At 47.5% G+C, this 26,894-nt stretch overlaps 1 protein-coding gene across 1 annotated transcript in view; it reads right to left on the reverse strand.

Moving 5' to 3' along the window:
- CSMD2 (CUB and Sushi multiple domains 2) overlaps positions 1–26,894 on the reverse strand; it is a 288,643-nt gene that overhangs the window by 90,698 nt on the left and 171,051 nt on the right. Inside the window, exons 14-25 of the mRNA XM_086764833.1 lie at positions 25,196–25,522; positions 22,867–23,061; positions 20,881–21,019; positions 19,993–20,180; positions 19,404–19,592; positions 19,046–19,162; positions 12,888–13,103; positions 10,162–10,350; positions 6,224–6,393; positions 4,454–4,610; positions 3,876–4,067; positions 2,414–2,540 (exon numbers count right to left, since the gene is read on the reverse strand). Of these exons, the coding sequence (XP_086620959.1) occupies positions 2,414–2,540; positions 3,876–4,067; positions 4,454–4,610; positions 6,224–6,393; positions 10,162–10,350; positions 12,888–13,103; positions 19,046–19,162; positions 19,404–19,592; positions 19,993–20,180; positions 20,881–21,019; positions 22,867–23,061; positions 25,196–25,522 (2,206 nt within the window). The remainder of the gene's footprint in view (positions 1–2,413; positions 2,541–3,875; positions 4,068–4,453; positions 4,611–6,223; positions 6,394–10,161; positions 10,351–12,887; positions 13,104–19,045; positions 19,163–19,403; positions 19,593–19,992; positions 20,181–20,880; positions 21,020–22,866; positions 23,062–25,195; positions 25,523–26,894) is intronic.

Consider the following 26,894-nt stretch of genomic DNA (forward strand, 5'->3'; position numbering starts at 1 on the left):
TGTTTATGCATATTATTTCTTGGAATTTAATGAATATGTATAATTAATGTGTATTTAACCGGTGCTGCTGATCAAATGGGTGCGCACGCTAGGTGGAGCGATCCCCCGTGCGCCCAGCGCTGCAATAAAGAAGTGCCTGCTTCTTAACTTCTCATTGCTGTTAAGGAGTTTTATTCCGGATTTCGGTAACATTTGCACATGCACAAAATCAGTCCTCTCTCAAAGTCCAACCCTTCAACATTCACGGCCATGATGTACAGACTGATTTTTCTATCTTTCTCGCCTTCCCCTCGTTCTGTGCAGATAAGGCTTTATTCAAAAGCTTTGGTGATTAATTTTAATGTAAGTTATAAATGAGAGCTTTATACAATTGTATCATGCATGAAGAGGATTATTTCTCCAATAGATTACCATAAAAATGAAGCTGCTGAAAATGTGCTCTCAGCTACCCAGAGATCATCTGTTCTGTTGGAGTTGCCAAATAAAGGAACCAGAGAAGGGAGCTTTCATGTCGGATGAAAGGATGGGTCATAAGGTGTACCACCGTACCACTGCCTGGCGTCGTTTCACCTCAGTCCTGGCCCCTTCCAGGCCTCGGGCTGATCCTGCAGACGCAAGCCGACAGCTCTGCTCCTCTGAGAGCTCTTACGGGAGCAGACGGGGATTACGTGTGCGAGGGAAGCCCATGTGCTGAAGCAGTCTCTGGATGAGGCAGCCTCTTACACTTTTGAGGGCGGGGAGGGAGAGAAGAGAGGATCTCCTGTCTACTTTGTTCTATGGAAATCTTTGTATTCTTCAAAATCTTTTACAGGAGAATGAAAAAAAGAGAAGACTTCAACTGGAAGCTGCCTATGCAGGAATCAAGCTGCACTGGCTATGCTCTTTCACTTGCGTTCACATCAGAAACCATCCATTACTGAACCTGAAGAGCAGAGCTAATGGAGGGAATTTCTGCATTAAGTAAAAATTAAAATACTGGACCAGCTCTATCTGCAGCATAAATTCACTAAAAGAACCATAGAGCTCAACATGATTAACAGTCTCTGCCGAAGAGATGCTGAGTGCTGATGCAGCGAGGAAGCTACGGTGAAGACAAAAGGGTGCTGCCAGTGAAGGAGTGCAGGAGTGGAACAGCCACAGGTCTCAGCTCAGCACTGAAGAGGGGCTGACGCCAGCTAACAAGCACACACCAGCTAACGAGCACTAGAAACTCTGATGGGAGATCATGGGAGAAGAGGATTATTGTTGAACAGACCTTATCATCTATGTTTCTCTCTCTCTCTCAGTCCCATCACTTAGAAAAAGTTTTACTTGCCAACAGACTTAGTTTTCTATGGAAGATGGCTTTACCTGGACTGAAACACGTAGGCACACACAGAGCAGTACTGATCGGCTTGGCAGGGCCTGGGCAAGCTTCAGCACGCGAGCAGCGGTTAAGCAGCAGGGATCAGAGACGAAGCATCGCAGAGCAGGGAACTGCCTGGATCGCGCTGGTGACTGCACCAACTTTATGAGCCAAATGTTCTCAATATCATGCCTGCCTAACTGCCAAATTCACAAAACTTGTAAACAAATTACATTTCAAACTGCCATTTTCCAACACGAGGAGTCAGAGAAGCAGGAGGAGAAAACAGTCTTGGATCCCTGTACAGACCAGATGTTTAGAAACCATCTTGAGTCCTTCCTTCGGGTGGATAATTACAGTGTATGTGTTTGTTTATTATTAAAACAGTAAAACAATGCAATTAAAAGACAAAGGCTAAGTGCTGTGGTTTCAGTTTTCCAGCTGTCCACTCACATCTGGGAAGCCCCACGCCTGACTGTTCGTTCATTCTGACAAACAACGTGCCAGAGCTCATCCCTTTCAGTGCTGATTTTCTCTGGCAACACAAATGGGAGATGAACCAAACTCATAACTGCCTTCCATTATCCTCACCTGGGATGTGATCTTCCAAACAATTTTATATATACATGCTCCTTCTAGGCTTATGTCACTTGGACATATGTTAAACGCTGTTGGGAAATCCAACACTAATCTGGCGGAAAAGCTTTGTTTCTGAACACATCCCATTTAGGAAAGTGGCAAAAAGCACTTACGCTGCACATAAAAAGCTCTTGGATGTTATTTTAATACAGTAACACCACAGGCAGCCATAGCAAATAACCTGCCATTACCAGAATCGCCGTTTACTGGCACAGGCCATACAGGACTACAAACCTGAAGGGAAAGGAGAAGCGATGCCACTTCTGTCCAACCTGGCAAGGAGATACACCAGCGCTTGTTCCTTCATCAGGGACTCTCAGAGTGACAGGGCATTCTCTCTACTCGCCTTACATAATTGTTGATCTATTTCTAGAAAAATAGGCTGCACACGGAAAGAAAAACAAGCTGCAATAACCTGGCCCAACTCACCCTATGGTGCAACCAGCTTCTGCCTCTATTGTCCAAATACAATTCAGATTATGATCGTAGGGTGTTGGGTAGCCGGGAGACAGGATCCGTCCTGACGACTCTCCTTTGATAGTACCTCCACACTCAGCTGAAAGGAACATATGGGTTAGTGAGAAGATTCACGACGTATTACGGTTCTCACTTGGCAACAACGCAAATCTCATCCCACGAATACAACAGGGAGTATTTCTTGCCATTTAAAGACACTCTTAAAGCCTACAAAACAAAGATAAGAGTAATTTAATTCAGCTAAAAGACTGAGTTATTGGAGTAACTCCGCACTTCTGTGCACACTCCTAACACCTGGCATGCTGTCAAAGCTTCCCTCCATCTTTCTGACTTCGTAGTGAATAAAGGCAGAGCCTGCCAGCATCCTGCTTTACCTAATTCACACACATGGGGAGAAAGAGCTCAATTCTTCTGCCTGTAGCTGAAAAAAACAATTGATTCATCAGCATGATAAAATGAAGCAGTCAACATATGTATGTATCTGCTAAATGAACCTCAAAAGAATGTGAGCATTTTGAATACATTTTCATAATGCAACCATTAAAATGCTGTAAGTTTCCACATGCTCACACAGACATCACCATTCTTATGTAACGTACGCACTGCAAATACGGTAAACGTTGGGAAGATGACCAAATCACAGAAATCTGTCTTTTTACCTCAATAATCAATGTTAAAATTCAGCAGAAAGTCACTGCATAAAGAATGGTCTTAACTCCTGGGAGAATACAGAGTGCCAACATCTGAGGACATCACTTACAACCACGAAAGGAGCCCTTTGATTGTTGAGATCTCTCAAAGGACTAAGTGGGTAAGAACTATGCCATGTCCTGTAAATATTAGCTAATTATGGAGTTGTCAGGTAAGAGACAACAGCACTTCATTTAGACACACAAAACTTAGCACCGGAATTTTCCAAGCAAGAAGATGTCCTTCTGGAGAGCTACAGGTAAAAGGGAACTCTGAACCTAGCTAAGAAAAGACTGAGGGAATTAAAACGCCTGAGGATCTGAAATCAGATGCCACATAGCTCTCAAATAAACATGACTTCGAACTGCCAAACGCCTGGACACACATTGACGTCTGCCATTATTAGAAAGCGACACTCTGTTTAACACATTCAAGCAACAGGACAGGGACGGGAAAAGAAGTATTCTCCTTGCAGTGAAGCAAGAAACTTAGGCAAATCTGTGCTCAGAGCAGAGTGTTTCATGTTAAGACTGTCTGTAGAAGTTTTGAAGACATCAGTCTGAAGATGCCTTACACAGCATCTTTATCATGGTGTTTATTATGTAGATGAGTGCAATCAGAGTTAACGCCAAATGTATTGGCAAAGGAGGAAGAAAGGGTGTTCAGTGCAATGCCCACAAGCAAAGCACTCGTTGAAGGATGCTTTAAAAGAAAGAGTTCTCACCTACACAGGTTGGCAGGGGCTGGTCCCACGCTCTCCGCTCCCCGGTCAGGCAGACCAGCACCCTGCTGCCCCGCAGGGTATAGCCAGGGTCGCAGCTGAAGGACACAGAGCTGCCAGCAAAGTGCCCCTCGTCATGGACCTTGTAGCCAAACTGCGGGATGCCAGGGTCCTCACATTTGATGAGTTCAAAACCTGGAGCAGGAGAAACAGCATTCATTTTCATCAGGTATTTAACAGCCAGGGGATATTAACACAAGGTTGTATTAACATTTTCTTCTTAAAATCATTTGCTGGAGAGAAAACACACCATATTGAAAATTACTGTTTTTCTAATTAATATTTGAACGAGATCCCAGAAATCTGGTATCTCAGCTTCGATCCAAAGTTTCTGTATCACCATTGCCTCATTCACAACAGAAAAGGTTTGCCGACACAATCATCTCCCCCACTCCAATTCCATTTGAGACTACAAGGTCTTTATAGAAAGGACTGTTTCCTCTGGTCATGCAACTGTACCACACAAATACACCATCACACCTCGGATTACCACCTTACAAGCACAAGGGCCTAAGACTTACTAGAAAACTGCAGCTCAAAGCCTTTGCTCGTGTTCTCGCTGTTGGTGACAAACTCAAGCCACATGCTGCTGGAAGTGCTGTTGATGCTGGTGCCGAGCATTTCGGAACGGCTAAAGGAGCCCAGCAGGCGAGCAGAGCTGTTGCTGCCATCGTAGACCTAGGAGGAAGAAGAAACACAGACTGGAAAACAGATTTTGTTTGCTACTTCAGGGATCAGATCACCCATGAGTGAGTAAAGGAAGAGTTCCTTCGAAGGTAGTGAAATTACCCCCTCTCAGAGCCTGATTTGATGATGCTGCGCACCTGAGGAGCAGGATTCATGTCCTGGAGGATCCACATCCTTCTCCTCACACCTGAGCTCACCCTGGCCTCAGGGCTGTGTTTTCTGAACTAAGCTCTTTCCCACGGTGCGGCACAGCTACCAGGAAAACCACGCTCTCCCTACAGTGACTCACAGATGTGCCTTGACCCCGCCATCATTTAAGAAAAACACAAAGAGCAGGTTTGTCTTTTAGACAGCACGATCCTCTATGAGGATAAAGAGCAACTTCTGACCAGTGGAGACTGAGAGTAACTTTCCTCAGAAGCAGATGAGAAGTTGATGACAAACCTGTTGAGGGAACATAATTTCCTTAACAACGAGTACACTCTTTGCGTTAGCTGCAAATCTCTCTCTTTCCAGTCATTTGCGAGCTGAAAATACGTGGATTACACTTATCCCGCAGCGCAGAAGTACGGCACTTAAATAAGGACAGAGTTGTCTGGGAAGATGGCTTAGCACAGCAGCACACGTCTTGTGGTATTAATGCCTCCTACAAAATCACTTCTTTGTGGTTAACAGAAACTCAGCCGGGATTTGTCTCTTATATGGAGTCCTGAGACCTGTAAATGCTGATTAATCTAAGATTGAGGATGGGAAGGCTGAAGAGCTTGAGCCTAGAGTTCTGCATTTGAATAAACCTCTTTTTGGGACAAATCAGCCCTGATTCTTAAAAAAACCACATCATATTTCATGCGTTAACAGTTTCCCCTGTGTAACTATGCAGATAACTGAAGTTCAGCTACAAAGGAAGAACCCCTGGCATTCCAACAAATCTTTACGTCTCAGGGAAGGCTTTGCAGCAGAAGGTGCCCTGATACAGCAGATATCTGCATTTCTGATGGATACAGAACTCGTTTACGCCCCCACCTGCAGACCGAAGTCTCAAACAGGCTGAAGGGAAAGGACACTCACTGCTGCCTCAGCGCTGCTGCCAGCCTGCTAGGAGCTGGTGATGCTCAGAGGTGCTGGTTCCCTAAAATTACACAATTTGTTCTAAGCACCGCGAACTACCGCACAGCAGTGACACAGGCTGATCAGTGTCCCTGGGCTAGAAAATATTGTTTCACAGATGTATCACGTCCCGTATCTCGCTCTAACCTTTGAAGAGCTACACACAGACAATATCCTAGCCCAGCTGCCCCGCCTGAAAGTTCAGTCTGGTCTGTGGGAATTTTGCTCGTTTTCAAAACAGCCGTGCCAGTCACCTGATGACACAGCAGTGACCGTGGGTTACAGCAGCCCTAAGAAGGGCTTTTTGGGCAACATCAGTCCAATTACTAGCACGAGACTCCTCCAGAGATGACCACTGCACTGTCAGCACCGCCTGGGCAGCATTCTCCAGAGATCAGACTCAGCTAACTCCATTAAAATTACAGAGCATCACTTCCCTTCCATCACTTCCCTAATGAAGCATGGTAGTGCTTCATTATTAGAGACCGAAGAATTACCTTGAGGACATCTCCTGCCTCCAGTTCAAAAGTCCTGGCTTTCAGCTGGATCCCCTTTCCCGGCTGGGTCTGGATGGAGTAGATGCACTCATGGTTGTTGTTATAGTTTATGGGATAGTTGGGGGACAGCAGAACACCTTGAGTTCCAGTGACAGATGAACCACATTCAGCTACATAAAGACACAAAACCACATTTTAATAACCACATGTATACTCCAGCCACAGAACACATGCAGGCGATTCCTCCAAACAGATGCTCGCTCCTTCCTACACCCATCTGCCAACGCATCGTGGACTCCACTTCCAAGTGCAGTCAGTAAACGGAACAGTCCTTAACAGCACTTCCCACCTCAGGTGCCTTACTAGTGAGATTAGGACACTCTCCTCGTACGGACAGGGAAACTGAGCCACAGAAAGTCGGCATGCTCAGGTACTCTCTTGGGACCCAATTCAGAAAAAACATTCCCAAAGCCCTGGAAAGCCACCACCTGCCCGTGTTTATGTTCCTTCCTGATTAACAAACCAGAAAGAAAATAAAAAATTATAACTAGTTTAAAATATTTGAAGTGTTTTCCATATTTATACAAAGTTCACCCTACACCTATCTATAGGATACAAAAATCAGAGTATTTATTCAACACTGCACCGCATTGCCAGCTGGCACCAACATGCTGCAAGTACCTGAGCTCTGTGCAGAAAGATGTCCTTAGAAAAACTGCCAAATAACTAAATTCAGCTACGTCTGAATTTCAAATTCTTCACCAAAATGCTTTCCTGAAAGCTAAGAGGGCAAAATTTGACCTTATTTGATGTTAATGCTGCCCTCAGCTCTCCAGTCCATCAGCTGACAGGATTTTAAAGCACCTCTTGTCCCTTGGCTCTCCGCATTGTTTTTCTTCCCAGCTTTGCAGCTAACAATTGCGTCCATCCCCATCAGAAAAACAGCGAACACCAGAGATCCTTTTGCCTCTCAAGTTTCAGAAACTAGTTCAAATTTACATGTCTTTGTTTCCTCCCAAAATGTCACTCAAAGAACCACAGCGGGCTCAGGTTTTCCCGTAGCATTGACAAAATTGACCTTTCTTGTTCAAAAGACAAGGTGTTGGGGGCAGGGAAGGAAATGTTGATGAGGGCATCCCTACATACCTCTTCCTGGGGGAACTGGATGGGCAGGGGGAGTTAATGTTACTGCAGCTGTACTAAGCCAATTTTATGTCCTATGACAAGTTATAAACAGCCACGACTTGCAGTTCATCCCTATTCCATGACATTCTTCTTGTAAGCCTTCTCTGCTCCTTCATCAGACATGCTTCCTTCTCTACCATGTCGTGTGAATAGAATTTGATTTTGAGTAAAATTTGAATTTAGAATATTTGTGTGACTTGAAACTTGGCAGAAGTTCTTCTCTTTAGAGAAGGAAGAGGACGGCACTTTGAAGGTTTGACTTATCTTGGATGTCAGGAGATCAGTTTAATGCTTCCAGAAAATATCAACCACCATTCTTCACCTCTGTATTTTATGTATTTTAATGGCAAACTTTTAAGGACACAATCTCTTGCTCACATAAACACGTCACAATGACTGTAACAGGACTGCTACGGGCATGTCCCCACCACATGAAGTGGTGACCAGACATTCGAGTGCATTTGAGTACAAGACACAGCACTGCCGTGAAGGCACTGAGCTCCGCCAGAGCTCGGGGACAATGTGACAATGAGCTCTTACCTGCCGTTATCTCAGGGAGGAAGCAAAAGTCCACAACACTCACATACAGCTTAGGGGTCTGCTTACAAAATGGCATCCAAAGGATGCCCTCTGTGGAGGACGCCTGCTGTCAGCAGCCGCTGCCGTGTCTGAGCGCCGATTCCAGCTGGGCCCATGGCAGCCTGTTTGCTACACACACAACAACCCCTCAACACGTGTAAATCCACCGGGCAACCACCGTGTGTTTAGGATGTTCCATTATTCCCTGATTAGCTCCCACGTGAGCAAACCATGAGTCATTGTTTTCTCGGCCTATTTACCCTGGAAGATTTTCAGCTGTAAAACACTGGCTCCCTGTTCCTTTGAGTCCCGGTGTTTTGCATGCGCGGCTGGGGAGAGTCGCTCCAGCTCGCTCTGCAAACAGCTTTTCTGATGCGCTAGCTCTGCCTCGTCTCCTCGCGTCCCTCGCAGCATACAAAGTCGCTGGAGCCGAGGGAAACCATCACAGAGCGTGCGCAGCTTTCTGCGCCGACTGCCACCTCCACCGGTCCTCCAGCAAAGCACGAGGGGTAAGTCGGGATGCGGCAGCAGATAGATCAAGATGAGGTACTTCGGGGGTGACTATCTCCTCTCTTGCCACGTATGAAAAGCAGGACATCCACTTCAGCACGGACCACCCAGGGCTGAGGCTGGAGACATCATCACTTGGGCTCTGGCCTGGAGTAGCGGTTGGTGGGGAGCATTCCCACCCTGGAGAGAGGGGCTGGCCAACGGAGCAAACCCCTCTCATTTCTCTCCAGACCCATCTCCAGAACAGGAACTGAATACAAAGTGTCTGGGTTGTCTGGCAAAAACAATTACATCTCCTGTGATCTTAACAGGAAAGTCTCCAACATCCATCTACACCCAGGGCGAGCACGCAGACGAGAGCGTGCAGCGGGGACGCTGAGGACAGAGCTGTCACCCTGCCACCACAGCTCCGCACACATCACCAGGCAGTGACCTGACCCATGGTTACAGACCCAACAGGCTCAAAGCCAGCTGCAGCACGGAACTGGCAAATGGGAGTCAGGATGTCCACTCAGTGATGATGTCTGAGGAGCAAGTTTAAAGCTCTGTTGTGATTCTTTCCCCTGATGAGCTTTCTCTGCAGCCTGATTATCATTCACGCCCCGAAGAGGCTGCCTGTCGCAGCAGGATGATGCAGCCCCGGACCTGAGCATTGAGCAGTGCTGGGAAATGCTTCCAGCGCGACACTGTTCCAACTGAGAAAGCAGGCTGGCTCTTGCTGGGATGCTCTCTTTGCAGTGGCTCTCAAATGTAACACGGATCAGAAAATCAACCTAGCAGGCTTTGCCAGAGTGAAAACAGGGAAGAGATCAGCTCTGCCCGGTTCGAATGAATCCTTTGTGGCTCTGGTGAGCCATGCAGCAGCAGAGCACTCAATAGTTTCCTACTTATTAAACTGTACAACAACAACAACAAGTTAAATATTTTTGCTAAAGGCCTGAAACATTCTTCCTTTCTGCTTTCTTGCTGTAGCACATTGTAACTTTTACACTGCTACGCTGGGAGGGTGCCATGGGCTGGGCAGGTCGTGCTCGGCACACCTCGCCAGACTGGGCTGGCTGTAGCCCACCTGCATCGGGGATGACAGCCCGGACCAGCTCAGTGCTGCAGACAAACCTTTCTATCCCTCGATTTATTTATTGGTATAAATAACAGCCAGAGGCGCTGCAAAAAGGACTTGCAATGGTTAGGAGGAGGGGAAGGGAAAGGTGTAAGGTCCAAGAAACCTCTGGAGGACAAGGAAAAGGCAAAAGCCTGGGGGTTTCCCAGAGACATCCATATGGAATTTGCATTGCTTTAGATCATCCACCCAGCAGCAGCTTTCACTTCTGGACTATTAAGTTTTACAACACTGATGCAAAAGGAGGATGCCCTTAAAACCACGCTGTTTAACAGGAGCTATCCCAAAAGGGACGCTAGCTCTCCCACAGCTCGTGATTCATTCGCTTGACCGATCGCTGGGTGCACCTGGTGCACCCCAGCCTGGGAGAGGACTGCACAGCGCAGGGCTGACAGCTCATTCCGGCTCCCGCTCCCTCATCCCTGCATCAACCACCCCGCGAGCCGAACGATGCCATCCTGGGGGATGCCACCCATCCCTGCCCACCTAAACAATCCAGCACAGTGTCACCAACCAAGCAAAATGAAAGCACATGACCACCTACCAACACACCTTGGCAGAGGCGAACTCCACACACGCCGTCTCCCCCCGAGGCAGGTGATGCGGGACGCGCCCTCCAGCCGGTACCCAGGGAAGCAGGAAAAGGTGAGGATGTCCCCCACTCCGAACTGCAGGCCCTTTCTGATGCTGTAGGCTGGGACCTCTGGCTCGTCACAGGGCTCCAAATCATATTCTAGAGGGAACAAAAGGACATTTACAGAAGGGCAGGGTCACACCTCGTACGCCATTGTCCCCAGTGAGGGTACTCCAGTCCCTGAACATGAAGATGAGGAGGGAGCTCTGAATTTTGATCCAGCTGCAGTGAAGCTCTGCAAAGGAAGCCTCCACGCCAGACCTAGGTGCTGCTGGAGCCATGAAAACCAGCTTGGGTTTCACCAGCTGCCAGGGCACTGCCAGGATCTTGACTTAAACCAACTCAAAACACAACCGGTCTCATTTTCTGCCGCTGTTGTCAGAAAAACAAGAAAGTGACACCAGTGGCGACAGAACACGATGGAAGTTTGTCATTCTCCCTCTGGTTTAGTCAAATGAAGATGAGTTCATCCAGACGGGGTTTCTGCTGCCTCTACATCACTAATCCTGAAAACGAACAAACGCAGCAGCCTGCCTGGGGAATGCAGAGAACGTTTAAGCTGCTGCTAACAAAAGGTGACATAGCACTATGGCTAACAGCCAAACGTACACCTTTGACCACAAAACATTCTGAAGGAGACCTACTTTGAGGGTTATTTTTTAAAAAAATAACAGACCTGCAAAGTACAAATTACGTATGTATGTATCCAAAGGAAGCTAAAAATATAACTGACTTCCATTTTCATTTTCAAGAAAGGAAAGAAGACTGCAAATACATTAAAAATAATAGTTATAATTAGATAATTTGAGATAGGTTTTTTTAAGGCAAAAAGCCATTTTCCCCTCACCAAAATGAAAGTTAATTGGAAACTTTCTGACGAGTTTCCATGGAGTATCATATGCAAATCCCTGACTTCAGAGGCCCAAACAAAAACTATCGGAAACCAGTTCTGAGTGCAGCAGGTTTTATCTGCATCTATGGCAACAGCTCTGTCCATCAAAGAGAGCCAGCACATCAGCACCGAGCTCCGCAATGAAAACAGCCGCCTCCCTTCACATCGGCAGGCCGGATCTGCAGCCGGCGCTCTCAGGAGTAGACGGTACGCCGAGACACAAAACAGAGCAGCACCAACGGGTAAGCTTTTGTTCGTTCACCAACTGTTTTACAGAGCGGCTTGTCAGGGTGCTCAGGCAGCAGAGATTACATGTTCTGAAACATGGGCACAAACACTTCAGCAGCTATTTGCAGGACGTGGAGCTACAGGACACGGTTAAACCCCTCGTGCGCTCCAGCCAGGGATTACCCGGGCAAAGCCGTTATTTACAAGCGTGACGGTCTGCTCTGCAGCAGCAAACGTGCCCCTCCTGGGTCTCTCTCCAAGAGCACCGTGCACACGCTGCTCTTCACTGACAACGTCCGAAATCTGCAATTTCCTTTGAAGAAAAGGGACTGGGCGTTCTGTATAATCACAGAATCACAGAGGGTTTGGGTGAGAAGGGACCTTCAAAGCCCACCCAGTCCAACTCCCCTGCCAGGAGCAGGGACATCTCCAACCAGATCAGGTTGCTCAGAGCCTCGTCCAACCTGGCCTGGAATGTTTCCAGGGATGGGGCATCCACCGCCTCTCTGGGCAACCTGGGCCACTGTTCTACCACCCTCAGCGTAAAAATTTTTTCCTAATATCCAATCTAATCACAAACAGCCGAAGCCTGCAACAGAAACGGCTTGGTTCAGCAAGCGCAGGGCGAGCCTGGCGTACTAGAAACACTCTGGGCAGAGCTGTCTCGCACAGCCAGGTCTTCACCGGCACAGCCGGGCAAAGAGAGCTGCTGTGTCAGCAAAATCCTGCCTCCCCTGATGCTCTGCTACGTGCCCCGGAGGTCTGCTTTCATCCATCATTTCACAGGTCAATTAGAGGAATCCCAGGCAGGGAAAATACTGCCTGCAGCTCCCCAGCAATGCCAGTGGGCTCACGGAAATCTGGCCAAGGCTGCACAGGGCATCGATTACGTCTAGGACAGGCTGGAGCCAGCTGCAGAGGCTGGGTCACTGGACAAGCATCCAAGTGGAGCAATGAACCAAGGGAAAAAAGAGAGACCAGACGGGCAATGGGAGTGACCAGCTCTGCCTCGCTCCTTATCCAAGAAATCCAGATTGCTCAACATCGCCTTCGAAAAGATCCCATCTGTTCCAGCTTCCCACATTGGAAATGGAAATGCTGTAACTGCGGCAATGATTTTCCTCTGATAAACAGAGGAGGAAGGCATCTGGAAGAAAGAGTGATAAGCATACCCCAAGAAAATGCTAGCTGACACTCCATAAACAGAGCGGAAAAGATGACCGTGTGAAGAGGGAGAAGGCAACAAGCATGTCTGCAGTGGGATTTAATTCCAGTGGGCTCAATCAAGTAACCTACTGGGGCTCAAGGCAGACAAAATTGCTGCAACTGGCGATATGGGGACTGCGAGAACATTTCCTGGGACATACAGCCGTTTAATGCCAAATAATTTACTGGGTAACAAGGACTGTGACCAAAAGTGACCCAAATCACGTGCATCGCATTAAAGTTATTCTAAGATTTGCAGAAATGCAGGAAAGAGGGAAAAAATGAAGTCTTCGTCCACCCCTGATCTTACCTGAGAAGGTGATGTTGAAACCCTCATAGGACATGGAGAAGTCTGAGATGAAGCGAATTTGAGCAGAGAAGTTTCCGAAGAGCCCTGCACTAAGCGGGGCAGGGAGCCGAGAGCCCGTCAGCTGCTTCAGCGGCTGAGCAAAGCTGGTATTTTCAGTGATGAGAAGGTAGTCGTGGCCATTTTCCAAGTGGAAGGTATGAAAGGTGAAAAACACACCTGCAGAGGAGGAAAACCAGAGATGGCTTCAGGCAGGAGCATTCCTACGGCACCCCTTCATCCCAGAGACACGGCCCCTCTCCGTGCCCCGAGACGACACCATTATTGATTCCCTGTTTCCCAGTAAACAGCAACCCAAGTGAGAAGAAAAAGCACACTGAAAAGAAATGAAATAGATGAAAAAAGTAAAGCAAGGGTATGGTACAAGGGCCAGAGCAGAGAGAGGCAGCTAAGATCTTTGATCCCTGTGCCTTTGTGACACAGGAACAGAGATGACATGGGCTTGCTCGAGGGACGGATTGCAGCAGAAAGGACTGAGCCTGGCAGCTTAGAAAAGTGTTTTATTTCAAAAGTGTTGACCTTTTGATGGGTAACAAGAACACTAAAAGCTGTAGTTGTGAGAACTTGAAAACAACAAAACCAAATTGTGTTCTGGAAGGAATTCGTACCTACAAAAATAGGACTTGGGCCAAGTATGAAGGTCAGAGAGGCTTTTCCAGAACACGAAGTACGCCAGCAGTGCCACTGCAGGGATCTCCTACACCTTCCCACGACGGGACTGAGTGTTGGTCCCCAGATGTTAGAGGACAACAGGAGAGACCACGCACGGACAAAACAGTGTCCTCAGCCATCGCAGCTCGTAAGCGGTTCACGTGCATCTCCCAAGTGAGGGCTGTGTCACGCAGCCACGCTCCCTCCCAGCAAAACCCCAGCACCTTGCCCCAGGGCCCAGCACAGCCCTGTCCCGTTGGGAGGGGGCTGCTGCCAACCCTTCCCTCCTCGTCACCCGCTCCCAGGACCATGGTGGGAAGCGCATGTGCGGCCATGGCAGATTTTGGCAGGGACCAGAGCCAGGGTGCTTCGCTCAGCTCTTGCCAGCCACAACAGACCTTAGAGGCGAAGAGAATCCTACACTTGTATCCACATTAAACTGACAAAAATGAAACCCACAGCAGATCCAGCTACAGAAAGAAAAGACAGAGGAAAATTATTTTGTCTTTGCTTCCAAATTAAATTTCAAAATTTGAAACATTTTGGTGAGAAGGCCATGACCTCGCTGCATTTGTAAACGGAAAAGAAAGGACTGAAGGATCACTTAAAGCATTCTTCACACCCACAGACACGAAAGAGTGAGTACTTCAGGCTCTCCAAAAGCCTCCAAGCTAGGTAATTTTTCATGCTGGAATTCAAATGCAATTAGAAACACTTATTCTCTGCAAAATAATTCCATCTTTGAAAAACAAAAAATGGCAGTGACAGCTTTCAGAGAGCAAAGCAAGGCAAGATCTTCTATCAGAAACCCCGTCACATCACCACCACGCGAAGTTAGCAAGCTAAAGCGATGCCAGGCAATAAAAACCCTCTTTGCATTCACACGGCTTCCTTCAGCCAAAGATCTCCACACACTTTCTGACCACCACGGGGCAGGGTCCCGAGGCCCCGCGGAGCTGGGCTTTAGGCTCCTCACACCCCCCCAAACTCAACAGGGCTACTTGCAGGGCAACAGGCTCCTCCGCGCAAACACCGGTCCTGTCATCCGCTCTTCATCCGTCACAGGCCGATCCCCACCTCCTCGCAGGAGCCGGGAGTGCCCAGTGGCACGACCAACTTATTTCACTTAAGCCAGTGATGAACACCACAGAGACTGCCAGCCTGGGGAGACTCGAGGGCTGTCTTGCTCTGCATCCCATCTCTGCCAAGGTACTGCATCAGCTGCTTCAAAAGCAAGCCCAGAAAATCTGTAAACATGGATCAGAGGCATAATCTCCTCCTTGCCCCCCATTCCCCATTCATTTCTGGAGATCAGGATGAGACCCATCTAGAGATTGGTTAAAGCTCTGGAGCGTGCGATTTAATATCCATCCAACAGCTTGTTGTCAGCAACAAATTATAACTGAATATTCCATTTACGTCCATCCAATTTCTTTTTGAAGGTTTACTGCTCACATGCAAGCAGTTTCCTTCCAAGAAACGAAGGGCAGAGAGGCTGGTAACCAGTACAAAGCCTTTCCCACAGAAATCCCTAGATTGGGAAGGAGCAGGGCTCGCAGGCTCTACTCCACCAGCCTGTCCTCTCCCCACCTTCAGCCCTACCACACAGCTCGTTGCACCTTGCTGACCTCCAGCGTCTCATGCAGAGGCCTTTGTGTGGCTCACTGCTTAGTGATGACCAAAAGAGGTCTCAACTTCCCCATTTCCTTTCTTCTACCCAGGTAGATACTAAATGGAGCCTGGCAGAAAAAAAAATTCAATTCCACTGTTTCCCCCGCAGAACTCCACAATGGCAGGAAACATCTATTAGTCTCCAAATGTTTATTCTCCTCACCAGCAGTACAGTCAACTGAAAACAGATACGACTGCTTTGGCCTGGAAACCTTGTGAGATGCAGTGAACAGAAAACGTCTTAAGTTTACCCTGTTCACCAAGACACAGTAAATTTATACGCTTATCCTTACAAAACGCAACCTAAGGAACAGAAATAATATCACTCCACCGAAATCAACACACCACCAGAGAAACACAAAAGTGTAACTCGGTCCCCAGAAGCGGGAGGACAGCCCTGGCTCCAGGCCATTGAAGGTGACCAAAACGGCAGCGCGAGGCCTCTCCAGCAGCAAAGCCAGGCCAGGGCTGTGTAACTGCGGCCGTGAGGGCTAGTGACAAACTCACTCCCAAGGATTTGTGACTCTGAATAAACCTTTGCTCTGGTCTGAAATTCACTGTGGCACAAAAGGTCTCTGCAAATGCAGGGAATTTTTTTTTCCCATTCGCTGTAATAGAAACAACAAAACAAATTACAGGGAAAAGAAATCACTCTGAAGTTCTCAGATTAAAAATAACAGTCTCTCTTTAAGCATTTAAATACCTTTAAAATTAAGCTGCTTTTAAACTCAAATTGCACAGCTCATGAATCCATAAAGTAAGTCAGTGTCTGCAGCCACATAAAAATAACTCCTATAACCACCAACTTGTTTCAATTAGGGGACTCATGTGCTGGCCATGTGTGAGATGTTCGTAAAGATCTGGGAGCGGATAACTTGGGACCAGTTTTTATGATGCAGATCATCCCTGCTCTGTCACTGGCGCGGCAGGGACCGGTCCGGCAGACGGGGAGGCACGAGCCCAGAGCGCTATCCTGTTTAACGGGAACTGAATGACCTCCCAGGCCCGGGACAGCAGCAGTGCCGCAAGCCCAAGCTGTAAGGTATTAGTAGAGGTGGACATGGGAAACTTAAAACTAGAATAAGAAAAATTAGGTACACCAGCAAACATTTACATCACGTAACTACATCCCCTGCTTGTTAATCCTGCTGGCAGCAGAATCGTGACAGCTTCTGGGTTTAGCAAGCACCAAATGGACCAGGGATCACCGATCCACCCCATGGTCCCCAAGAACAGGGAACTGAAAGACGAGGCCAAAGCCCGGCGAGCAGACTGCACCGCAAGCGCGCTGCCGATGAAGTTAGCGGAGAACAGGGCTCAGGGACACCCTGCTTGTAAAGGCCGTTCTGTCCTCCAAGGACCGAGCTCACTCCGTCGCTCCGTTTCAGCAGCTACTGCTCTGCCTCAGGATCACTCTGTTCCACTGCTCTTCACTGAAGAATGAGAAGAAACGTTGCAGGAATGCTGAAAAGAGCCAGGAGGAGCTTATTGCAGTGCATTACACAGCAGTTTAACACAGTGACAGCTGGGCAAGCAGATCACTCAGAAAGAGAGAAGATTGTTCCAAGATAAAGGAGGCATACGTACGTGTGTATGCGTACGCACACTCCCACCGACACAGCCCAGCACCTAAACACATTTCACCATCTTCCACAGAACATTAGAGAAAAGGACATCTATCTTTGTTCACCTCCTCCTTTCACTGCCCTGGTAAATAAACAACTCGCCTGAACCGCAGGCACACGGAGGGAGAGCTGCTCCTGAGGTGTAACCGGCTACGTGCCAGCTTATTATAACTGGACAAAGTCCTCTTCCGATCTTCTCCTCTTGCCCTCACCCCTAACTGGATTTGGAGATTTCTTGCATCCAAGCACTGCCCGGATGAAGCCTTCCCAGTCCAGAGAGCTCCACAAACACAAGAAGGGTGATGCTGCCTCGAGGCAAAGCACCGCCGCCAGCAGCCGCAGCCCTGTGCCCGCAGAAGGGCACCTGTGCAAGGAGCGGGATCCCACCATGTTCCGCAGCTCACTTCTAACCAGCTCCTGGAGAACAACCTTGTAGGAAGGATACCAGCAGCGGGGAAAGAAAGGGATGGGAATACGAAACAACATGAACACGCTCCTTTCACTGGTGTTAGAGGAGTCTCTTACTTCAAACACATGCAACTTCTCTCAGAATCTTATCCCCACCTTTGCAGCACACCCTGATAGGTAAGAAAAGCTGAAGCTCTTGTCAAAGGCTTGGAGATCCATACATTTTCAATACAATTAGCTTGCTTTACAGAGCAGCTCATGGTTTGACTTTCTAATATTCACTACTTGCAGCTAAGGCTAGAATTGCCAAAGAAGCTCATAAGCTTCCGGCCGCTAAAGCTAGGACCAGCTTTCCAGAGAGCTCAACACCCAGTTTCTCCTAGCGTGACAAACATGGTCCAGTTCAAGACGGTCAGATCCAGGGTTTAATTCTTTGGATGACGCAGAACAGGGTCACTCTGAACCGCTCCAAAGGATGTGCTGTTTCCTGTACTACTGAATTGGCCACAGCAGGATCTTTTACAGGACAGGTGACAAAAAGCCCGTGCACTTGCATAGACATACCGCTGCTACTTGAAAATGTACCGTGTTTTTTTGAGCCTTGCTTAACTTGGTCAGAATACTTTCTTCTCATGTTGCTATAAAAGCACACAGGCCATCAGAGCTGCACTTTCTCATTTAAAAGAACGTCAGTTTGCTGTGTTCTGCTTAGCTACAGGATAATGCAGTGTCTCACCAGAGAGCTGAATCCAAGGCAGAGTGGATTAATGAAGAGTGGATTGCTGCTGCTCAACAGAATACTTTTCACAGCATGCGACGGTTGCCTTAATGCACTGTGCTGTTCATTGACAAGTTTATTTGCTGTAATACAAATGGTATTTGCAAAATTGGCTCATGATAGCTCCCGTCGTGCTGATATCCGGTACCATGAGACACTTACGTAAGAGTGCATAAAGTTACAGAAAGGGTTTATACCCTTTGTGCTTACCTCAGGCAGATACTGACTGGAGCAGGAGAGATTACCTCCCGCCTTTGTACACAGAACTTGGCCTCTAACCATCAAAGAAACACTTTCTTTAAATTTTCCTCCAAGACAAAAGGCTGGCCTGTGCTGCACAGGAGGCTGGACTGAATAGACCTGCGCTTTGCCTCTGTGCTGGCAATACTTTTAGCTAGCATGGAAACGAGAGCTGCAGAACCAGGACAGAGCTGGGAACCGAGCGCCCGAGTTCTGTCCTGTGTCTGGAAATGATTTACTGCATGCTTCCACTCCTCCATCTGTAAAACATTACCCAGGTAGTGATCCAGCACTGCAAAGAAAAATATGGCTGAAAGTACTACTGAGTACCAAACGTTACTGCAGTGGGGTCAGCGGGGGTTCCCCGTTCCTCTGTGTGGCGTTCCCAGCAATACCAGGTACCCAACCACAGATAACTTTCCAGGGGAGACTGCCACAAAGGTCTGAAACCTAAGATAACGCCTGGCACAGGCTCTCAGATCTGGGGGGCTGATATAGGACCATCTTTCCCTCTTAATCCTCTCCACTTTAAAAGGATTAAGAGATGTGATACCAAAAACCTCTGCATCTTGTCCGCAGACAACGTTTGGGTGGTGGCAAGAACAGCAATTGGCCACACACGTGGGTACCCATCACTACTGAGAGAGAAACTCTTGGTTTACACAGGGAGCACTTGTCCCCCACTGGCCACCATCCTCTAAAACCGCTCTAAGCAAAAGGTTTCTCACCTTTTCCATGGGATGTTTCTATTGTCCACGTGCAATTTAAGTTATTTGGATAAAAATCAGGGAAGCCTGGGGATAAGATGGTACCACTGGAACCACGAATGTAACCTCCACACAGAGCTGCAAAAAAAAAAAAAAAAAAAAAAAAAGAATTAAATAATTCAAAAGCCATCATTAGCTGGAAAGATGTCAGTTCTTCCAAATGTCAAAACCAAGCCAAACCCACCAAAATCAAACAAAACACACAGATCAAATGTCACGTGAACTTCACTGTCATTGCAAAAATCGCTGCTTTTCTTTTGCAGCAGATCTGCAACGAGGCGTTTGCCATCTCCTGCATGTTATCTTCCGCACTCCTTACCCTCACAGCTGGGCAGCGGCCGGCTCCACTGGAAGTTCGGCTCACACTCCAGGGCTTCACTGTCGCTCAGGGTGTAGCCTGAATCGCAGCTGAATGTCACCAGCGCTCCCACGTAGAAATCATTCCCGTGGCGCTGGCCGTTTACTGGGATCCCCGGATCCAAGCAGTGGTCTGACTGGAGCTTCACAGCTGTGGCAAACAAACCCACTCACGTCAGACCACTCTGTGGCTGCAGAGCCCGCTGCAAGGGGCAGAGATTACCCTGGGGAAAGTTCCGCTCCCCCTCTGAGCTCATTCAATGTCCTACTGATTATCCGCAAAACAAGAGGATGAAACGGACAGAGGAACTCAGCTCTGCCTCCTAAAATGAATGACATTCTGTAGGTGCTAAAATAAAAAACACTAAAAAATAGGGGGGGGGGGGGGGGGGAAGCAGAAACTGCTACTTCACTTGCAGTAGCGTCACATCCTCCAATCACCGTAATGGCAGTGACTGGCAGGCAAAGGGGAGAAGCGAGTCCAACGGGCCCCTGATTGAGGCCATTGTGCTGCTGGAGAGCACGTAATTACGTGAATAATGTGCACTTACTTTCATATCGGATCTGAAAGCCTATGTCAGAGTGGCTTTTGTCAGTGGTGAAGAGGAGGTAGAGGTAGTTGCTGGTGCTGATGAGGAACTGGGGCACCTGAGTCCCATCATAGACACCTATCAACGGGGACGAATAGGAGCGGCCATCTCGCACTTCCAGGGTGTCGTAGTTCACCTCAGTCTTAAATCTGGAAAGGACACAAAAATAAGTCTATGAAAAAAACAGAATGGCTAATTTTTCTTTGTTGCAGTTCTGAACGTGCTCTAATGACCAGAAGGCAGCACAGGCCGTGGGTCCATTTCTACTGCCTGACCTTCCGCTGCCGGACAGTCATTCCCCTCCTATGCATTTTGGTTTCTTTCTGATCCTTCATCCGCTGACACCAGACAGTCTTTGTAGCAACAAGCATCTTACACTACAACGAACAGTCACATCTCAGACACACATCCCGGGTTCAAGAAAGCATTCCCCTCCTCAGACAGTGATGCCCAGGGCAAGGCAAGAGACTCGGCACCCCTGAGTCAGGGCCAGATCCTCGCTGCCGCCTCTCCCCGGCAGGCTGAGCACGTGGGAGCTCAGCCTCCAAAAATGTGTCCTACATGTGTTTAAAATAGCACTGCAAATTAGCAGGAGTTAGTCAAAACAAAAAGAGAAAAATCGCCATTTTCCAACTTTACTTCTTGAACACTGGGTGAATTTTTATGTCTTGTCAGGAATTGGGGTTTTTTTTTTTAAAAAAAGAAAAAAAAAAAAAGAGAAAAAGAGAACCTCACTGCCAAACACAACGCTGAGCAGTTCGTTCTCTTTTCCTCTGGGGGTGGCTCCCACTCAGCACTGCTGGAACCACCAACACCAACAGGAAATTTTGAGCAGTCCAGGGTCAGCACCTGTCGAATGTGATCTTGATGGGGTAGCCCGGCTGGGCCTCGATGACCCAGGCGCAGCTCAGCGAGTCCTTGTAGAAGCCGGGCCAGCCAGGGGACAGGATTGTTCCGCTGGGCGATGTCAAGTGGCCCCCGCACGGCGCTGGGGACAAGAAAAAAGACACAATTCGGTGAAGAGCATCACAGAAGCTGTAGCACGATCAGACACACCTCTCCCTCCCAGGTAGCGCTGTCCTGCCACGCAATGGCCGTCATGCATTCTTGTTTCTCATGTGTTAAAAACATTCAGAACCAGATGAAGTAACACCTCTAACTGGTAGGAAATTGCCTTGTCAGCTTAAAGTGACGATGTAGCAGCCTGCTGCTGTATCTGGTGAGTCAGTATCCTGACCTTGTGCAGCAGCTCTAAGGGAACAGGGTATAATAATAATTACTAGATATAAAACCAGAGAAAACGGCAAGGTCAGTTTGCATTTCAGCAACTGCAGGTGCCAGAAAATCTTTCATATCCATGGTAATTGAGTCATGTCTTTTCTTCCACAAGAGACATCACAAGACTACGGCGTTTATTCCACACTGTGGTCCCCTGGTGCCATCAGCAGAAGCTAAAGGCACATTATCATCTTTTCTGGAAAAAGGACACTGGATTGGACGGACCAGAGGTACAAAATCCTCTAGCCCTAAATAACTGCAGCGTCTTGTCCTTTAGAGATCAAACAGGATGGAAAAGCGTTTCTGTTCCTGTGAGTTTGTGCTCTCCCTGCTCAGCCCTTTGCAGGATTCATCACCCAGGGGTTTCTTCCTGTCCTGCTGAGCCAAGTCGTTAGTGCTGGTCACACGCCTCGCACGGCAGCGTGACCGCGTTACTGTCACAGCCTTCGGGAGCTCCCGCAGGGCACCGCGCGCCCGTCACCCCACGACCCCCCACTGCCGCGGACCACAGGGATCCTGCTCCTCCAAAGCAGCGCGAGCTTTGCACAAGGGCTACAAAACGTCACACATGATGTGACCTTAGATACCAACATAAGCCCGGACCTAAACCCACACTGCTCATCTGAAGGACGCCAGATGAAAGCCAGCTGATCTCAACTGAATCTGATCCAATTATTTTTTAACAAGAGGCTCCTTTCTGCCCCAAAGCTACACAATTTCCTGTCAGGACTTCTATCCATCTTTCAACTCCTTTATTTTGGCCTCTTTCTTTCCCATTAATTTTTTCAAGCACTAAACAGTACTTTAGATCTATATGCTTCCTCCCTGTTTAAAAAGGCTCATTAAAACCTACACTTAACTGAGTGCGCAGTGAAGGGTGATTCAGAGAAATCACCACTGTGATCACAGGGGGAAAAAAAGCACAACTTAATGGCATATGGTTATCAGAGCCTCCAAAGATAACAGTTGAGTAAAAGTGTATTATTTAATGTGTTTCACTTCTACACTTACAGATACATCAACTTAAAGGCTCATGCTTGTGAGTAATGAAACCCCTGACTCAAACCTACAGACATTCTATTGTCAGCTGATTGCAAAAGAAAAACTACACAAGAATATAAAAATTCCAGCTTATTACATAAAAATTACTGAACAGAATTGATATCTTCTTTCAATATGAAAGACAATGGACTAGATTGTGCACTTCTGCTGCTCAGCCACTCGAACAATGCATGACCAATTACTGAAATTACTTCTTAATATTACAGCACTATTTTTCAATAGCACAGTCCCAGTTATTGAAACTGTCGTAAATACCAGGGCAGGGCGTCACTTCCCTGAGAGCAGGGCGCAGAGGAAGACTCTTCACTTCTAATGAGCTCTTTCTTCCCAATTCTTTCCCACAGTAGAAGCTTTAGAGGACTAGCTTTTAAATCTGTATTAAAGCCCCAAGAACTCCTGTCCTTTTTCCTGAAAAGCTGCAAACACCCATGGATCATTCTCCCTCCGGGCTGCACGTGCAGACTGGTAGGAAAGACGATAAAATTTAAAATTTACCTTCACATCTGAGCACCGCGTTGTTCCAGACCACATTTCCTTCCTTCAAGATGCAGGTGATGGTCTCTGAGCCGTGGGTCCTAATGAAGCCCTCATCGCAAAGGAAGGACACCGAGCTGCCCAGCTGCAGGCTGTCACCAAACCGCTTCCCGTTCACAGGCACGCCGGGGTCAGGACACTCGTTATGCCTAAACGCTGAGAGAGAAAGATAAGAGAACAGTGAGTGACTTGTTTCCCTCACCTCTGTCCAAAGTTGGACCACAAACTTAGGAATTAAACAGTAGTTTCATATCTTTGCTATGGAGACAACAGTAGCTGATCTCGCCCCTGGACAGTGGGCCCTCCTCACAGGGACAACCAAGCAGCATGGACTTGAACTTGGCCTAGCAAAGCTACTGTGTTCCACACGGCTGAGTCAGCCTGTGGCAGAAATCACATCACCACCTCTTCTCTAAACTGCTAAGACATCCCAGTATGAGTTCCCACCAGTCAACTTTTCATCCAGTTGAGCTCACTTAAATTTTTCTGCTCCCTGTCTCTACTCTAAGTGTCCATGTACAACCTCAGAGCGGAAGGATGAGATTAAAACCGTTTGCATCCAAGAGGTGCTGAGATACAGGGGCCAGAAAAGAGCCTGCAGAACAAAATTATCCGCTTAGAAATCTTTCACACATGAACATGCACAAATAGTCAAAGTAGAGAAAGATTTTTTAAAACTCAAAATACCGCAGTGCATGCATCTGCATAGAGGGGACAGAAGACAACCCTTAACGAGAAAAAATGAAAGCTTTAAGGCCCTGCAGTTAAAAGTAAGGGTCCTCTCGGCTTGTTCTGTGATCGACTGCCACACAGTCCTGACCTTGCTTGTCATCATCACTAGGACAAAATGAAGGACACAGAGCAATTACTTTCCCAGGTGCTGTAAAGCCGCGTGTGGAACTGCACAGACACAGCTCTGTCTGAAGGCCTGCCCTTCTCCAGCAGTGGAAAACCAGGCCAGCCAACCAATCCAAAAGTACGTCCACAGCCTTAATTCCCTATTAAGTGCATAATTATGTACTGTATCTTCCTCTGCTGGGAGGTGGTCTTGAGAGATGAGCAGCATATGAAAGATTAAAGTATCCAGATTAATTACACACACACGCTTTTAGTATCCTTAATGCACCTGACCAAATTCAGATGAGTTCCGGGCTTCCTACAGAGCACCGTCACTCTTACACCACCTCGTTATACGCACTGCTGAAGGGGAAAACACAGGCGGAACCTGTTCTGCGGGCTCTTCGTCTGTCCCTGTGTTGTCTCCTCTCTGATACCTCACCAAAGGGAAGCACGGCAAGGTGTCTGAGAAAGGCTCGGGAGCTCCTTTCGGTAGTTCAAGCAGTCAGAGCAGATTAACTCACGCATAATTCAGAGTCATTTACAACAATAAAAAAAATTTGCTTTAAATACGTCTTCACACAGGGGACAGCCACAACTCCCAACACGGGTACGTCATGTATCGGAGATGCGTATGGGAGGGCACCACCAGCGTTTCTGGATGAGGTGTCTCTCTGCTTACAGGATCCAGGGCTCAGTCCTGGGTATGAGATACTACCACACACGAGCTACTTCATCTGATGAACCTTCATCCTGCTGTAGCGTGGCAAATCACTTCTTAAGACCTCTGATTTTTATTTTTTTTTAATAGAGGATTTGCAATCATAGCTTGAAAGGCTATTAATTCAGCTGTGCCACTAAAGGCTGTTATAACAAAGTCATTTATCAGTTCTGCTGAATAGGTTTAACAACGCTCTTTAGAAAATTATAGGACGAGGACAGAACTACCAGAGCATTCATTTCAGATTTGAAGACTGGACTTAGTGAAGCCAAATGTACCTGTAAAAGTTTCAGTGCTTTATACTATAAGACGTTGCTACATGTTTTTCTTTATCTTCAAAGTCTTGCATGCTTTTAGGTATCAGCAAATGAGGACAGCGCTGACTGATGAACACAACCCTTAGACCTAACAGCTCTTCCTGATCTTGCCCCAGCGAGCAGAAAGCCCATGCAACACAGCGAGCTGCAGCCTGACAGGAGAACAGAAACCCTGGTAATCCAGGGCCAAACTGCTTCTCCACTGGACAACACAAACTTCTCAGCCAAAAGGAACTTGTGCCATCAAGCTTGAAACCAATCCTCAATTATCCAACTGCAAACCTAAAGTAATCCCCAATTTTCAGACTTACTCTGGATTTGCAATGGTTTTAGTGAGATCAAACTCTTGACTGTTAGTCCCCAACAAGAATTTAGAGCTTGACATGGGATCTAGAAAGAAGGACCACACACTTACTGGTGAAGGTTATGTTGAAGCCTCTCTTCTCCATGGAGTGGTCAGTCTGGAACTCCAGCCTGGCTACGTGACCGCTGCTGGTCAGAGAGGAGGGGATCTGGTTTCCTGAGAAGGTCCCCAGCACCGGGGATTCAGCAGTCCCACCATCCTTCACGGCTAGGAAATCAAACTGGGGCTCCACGTCAAAATCATTGAAAGCCAAGTGAATGCGGCTCTCGGGTTTCGCTATAATTAACCACACGCAGTGCAAGCTGCTGCCGTATTCTTCAGGGTAATTTGGTGACAGCACAATCCCAGATGGGGTGGTGAAGTTGAAAAAGCAGGAAACTGCAATAAGAAATCACCATCAATCACAATGCCGCTACGAGCCGCTCTGCCGTGTTCCCCCGCCCCCTCATCCCCTGAGCTGGGTGATTCCTGCAAATTCCCAACCGCTTTGCTTCTCGGAGACAACTGGAGAAAGGAAGGGCTCAGTGCTCCATTCACTGCCAGGCGTCAGTGATTGATTCGAGAAGGAGCTGTGAGTCAATCTGCCGTTGATCCTGGGGCACCAAGGAACAGTCCGAGAACTTTGCCAAGCTTCCCCCGAGCGCCAGGGCCTTGGGACAACGCGGAGCAAGCGCTGGCCAGCCGCGATCCGCAGCCCAGCGCAGGGGCATTCCTCTACCATCGCAAATAAATCACCGACATCTGCTGGGCTACGGCGTTATCAAGAAGAGGCAAACTAGACTGCCATTCCCATGGAAATAATTAAAACCAGTCTTAAAATGAAGCTGAGAGGAAGAGTGCATACGAAAAAACTCTGTAGCTCTCAAGGGTTTTTGGTATACGCTGTATTTCAGCTGGCAAGGTCTGCTAATTTGAAAAAGTAAGGCTGCCTTTTAAGTGCTACCTACCCCATGGTTTTGATATTTTATGTACGTGTGTCCGTATGTACGTGTTCCCCACCGTCACCCTTGGTAAAATCCATTACCTAGAACATACATCTCACTAATACCTGGGAAAAGGACATCGCGCAGAGAATGAGACTGGTTTTAGGTTGGAGTTTATACAATTATCTGGCTCAATGCTCACCCTCCCTCTGTCTCCCTTCAACGCTTAATGGTTTCAGATGGAGTAAGATGGACGTTACCATGACGTTATCAAGGCTAAGAGCTACACAATCTATTTCCTGCTCTCAGCAACAAAGAGAACAGATTAAAGAGAAAACCAACTGCAAAATATCCCCAGGACTTCGGCTCTTTACTAGATGCTGAAATATCAAGGGATGCTGTCAAATAATTCTGTCAGAATAAGCTTGGTGTAATCTGCCTAGGAATAGTTATTGAAAATAAATGCATTCACACACAGAAAAACATCTTAGCAGTAGAAAACCCTTGCAGGAGCTAGGTATCTCCTATAAATTTTTAAATCCAGAGCGGTAAATTGGCATTCATACAGGACCTACAGTACCACACAGCCAGCAACAGAGAGGTGCGGTTGCTAGCAGAGCTATTACTGCACAGCGCTGGTGGCTCATTTTGGGAAATAACAACAACAAAGAACTTGCTGACAAAAGAAAGAAAAAGCAGAGTGAGAGAAGAATGTAAAATCAACCTTTGCTAGATAAAACAAAACAACAGATGAAAAAGTTACAGATAAAACAACCCCAAAAGGCTCCACTGTTCCCACTAAAGAAAAATCAATGACAATTTCAATT

The sequence above is a fragment of the Chlamydotis macqueenii genome, chromosome 22, assembly GCF_036417535.1.
Source record: "Chlamydotis macqueenii isolate bChlMac1 chromosome 22, bChlMac1.mat, whole genome shotgun sequence".
Taxonomy (NCBI): domain Eukaryota; kingdom Metazoa; phylum Chordata; class Aves; order Otidiformes; family Otididae; genus Chlamydotis; species Chlamydotis macqueenii.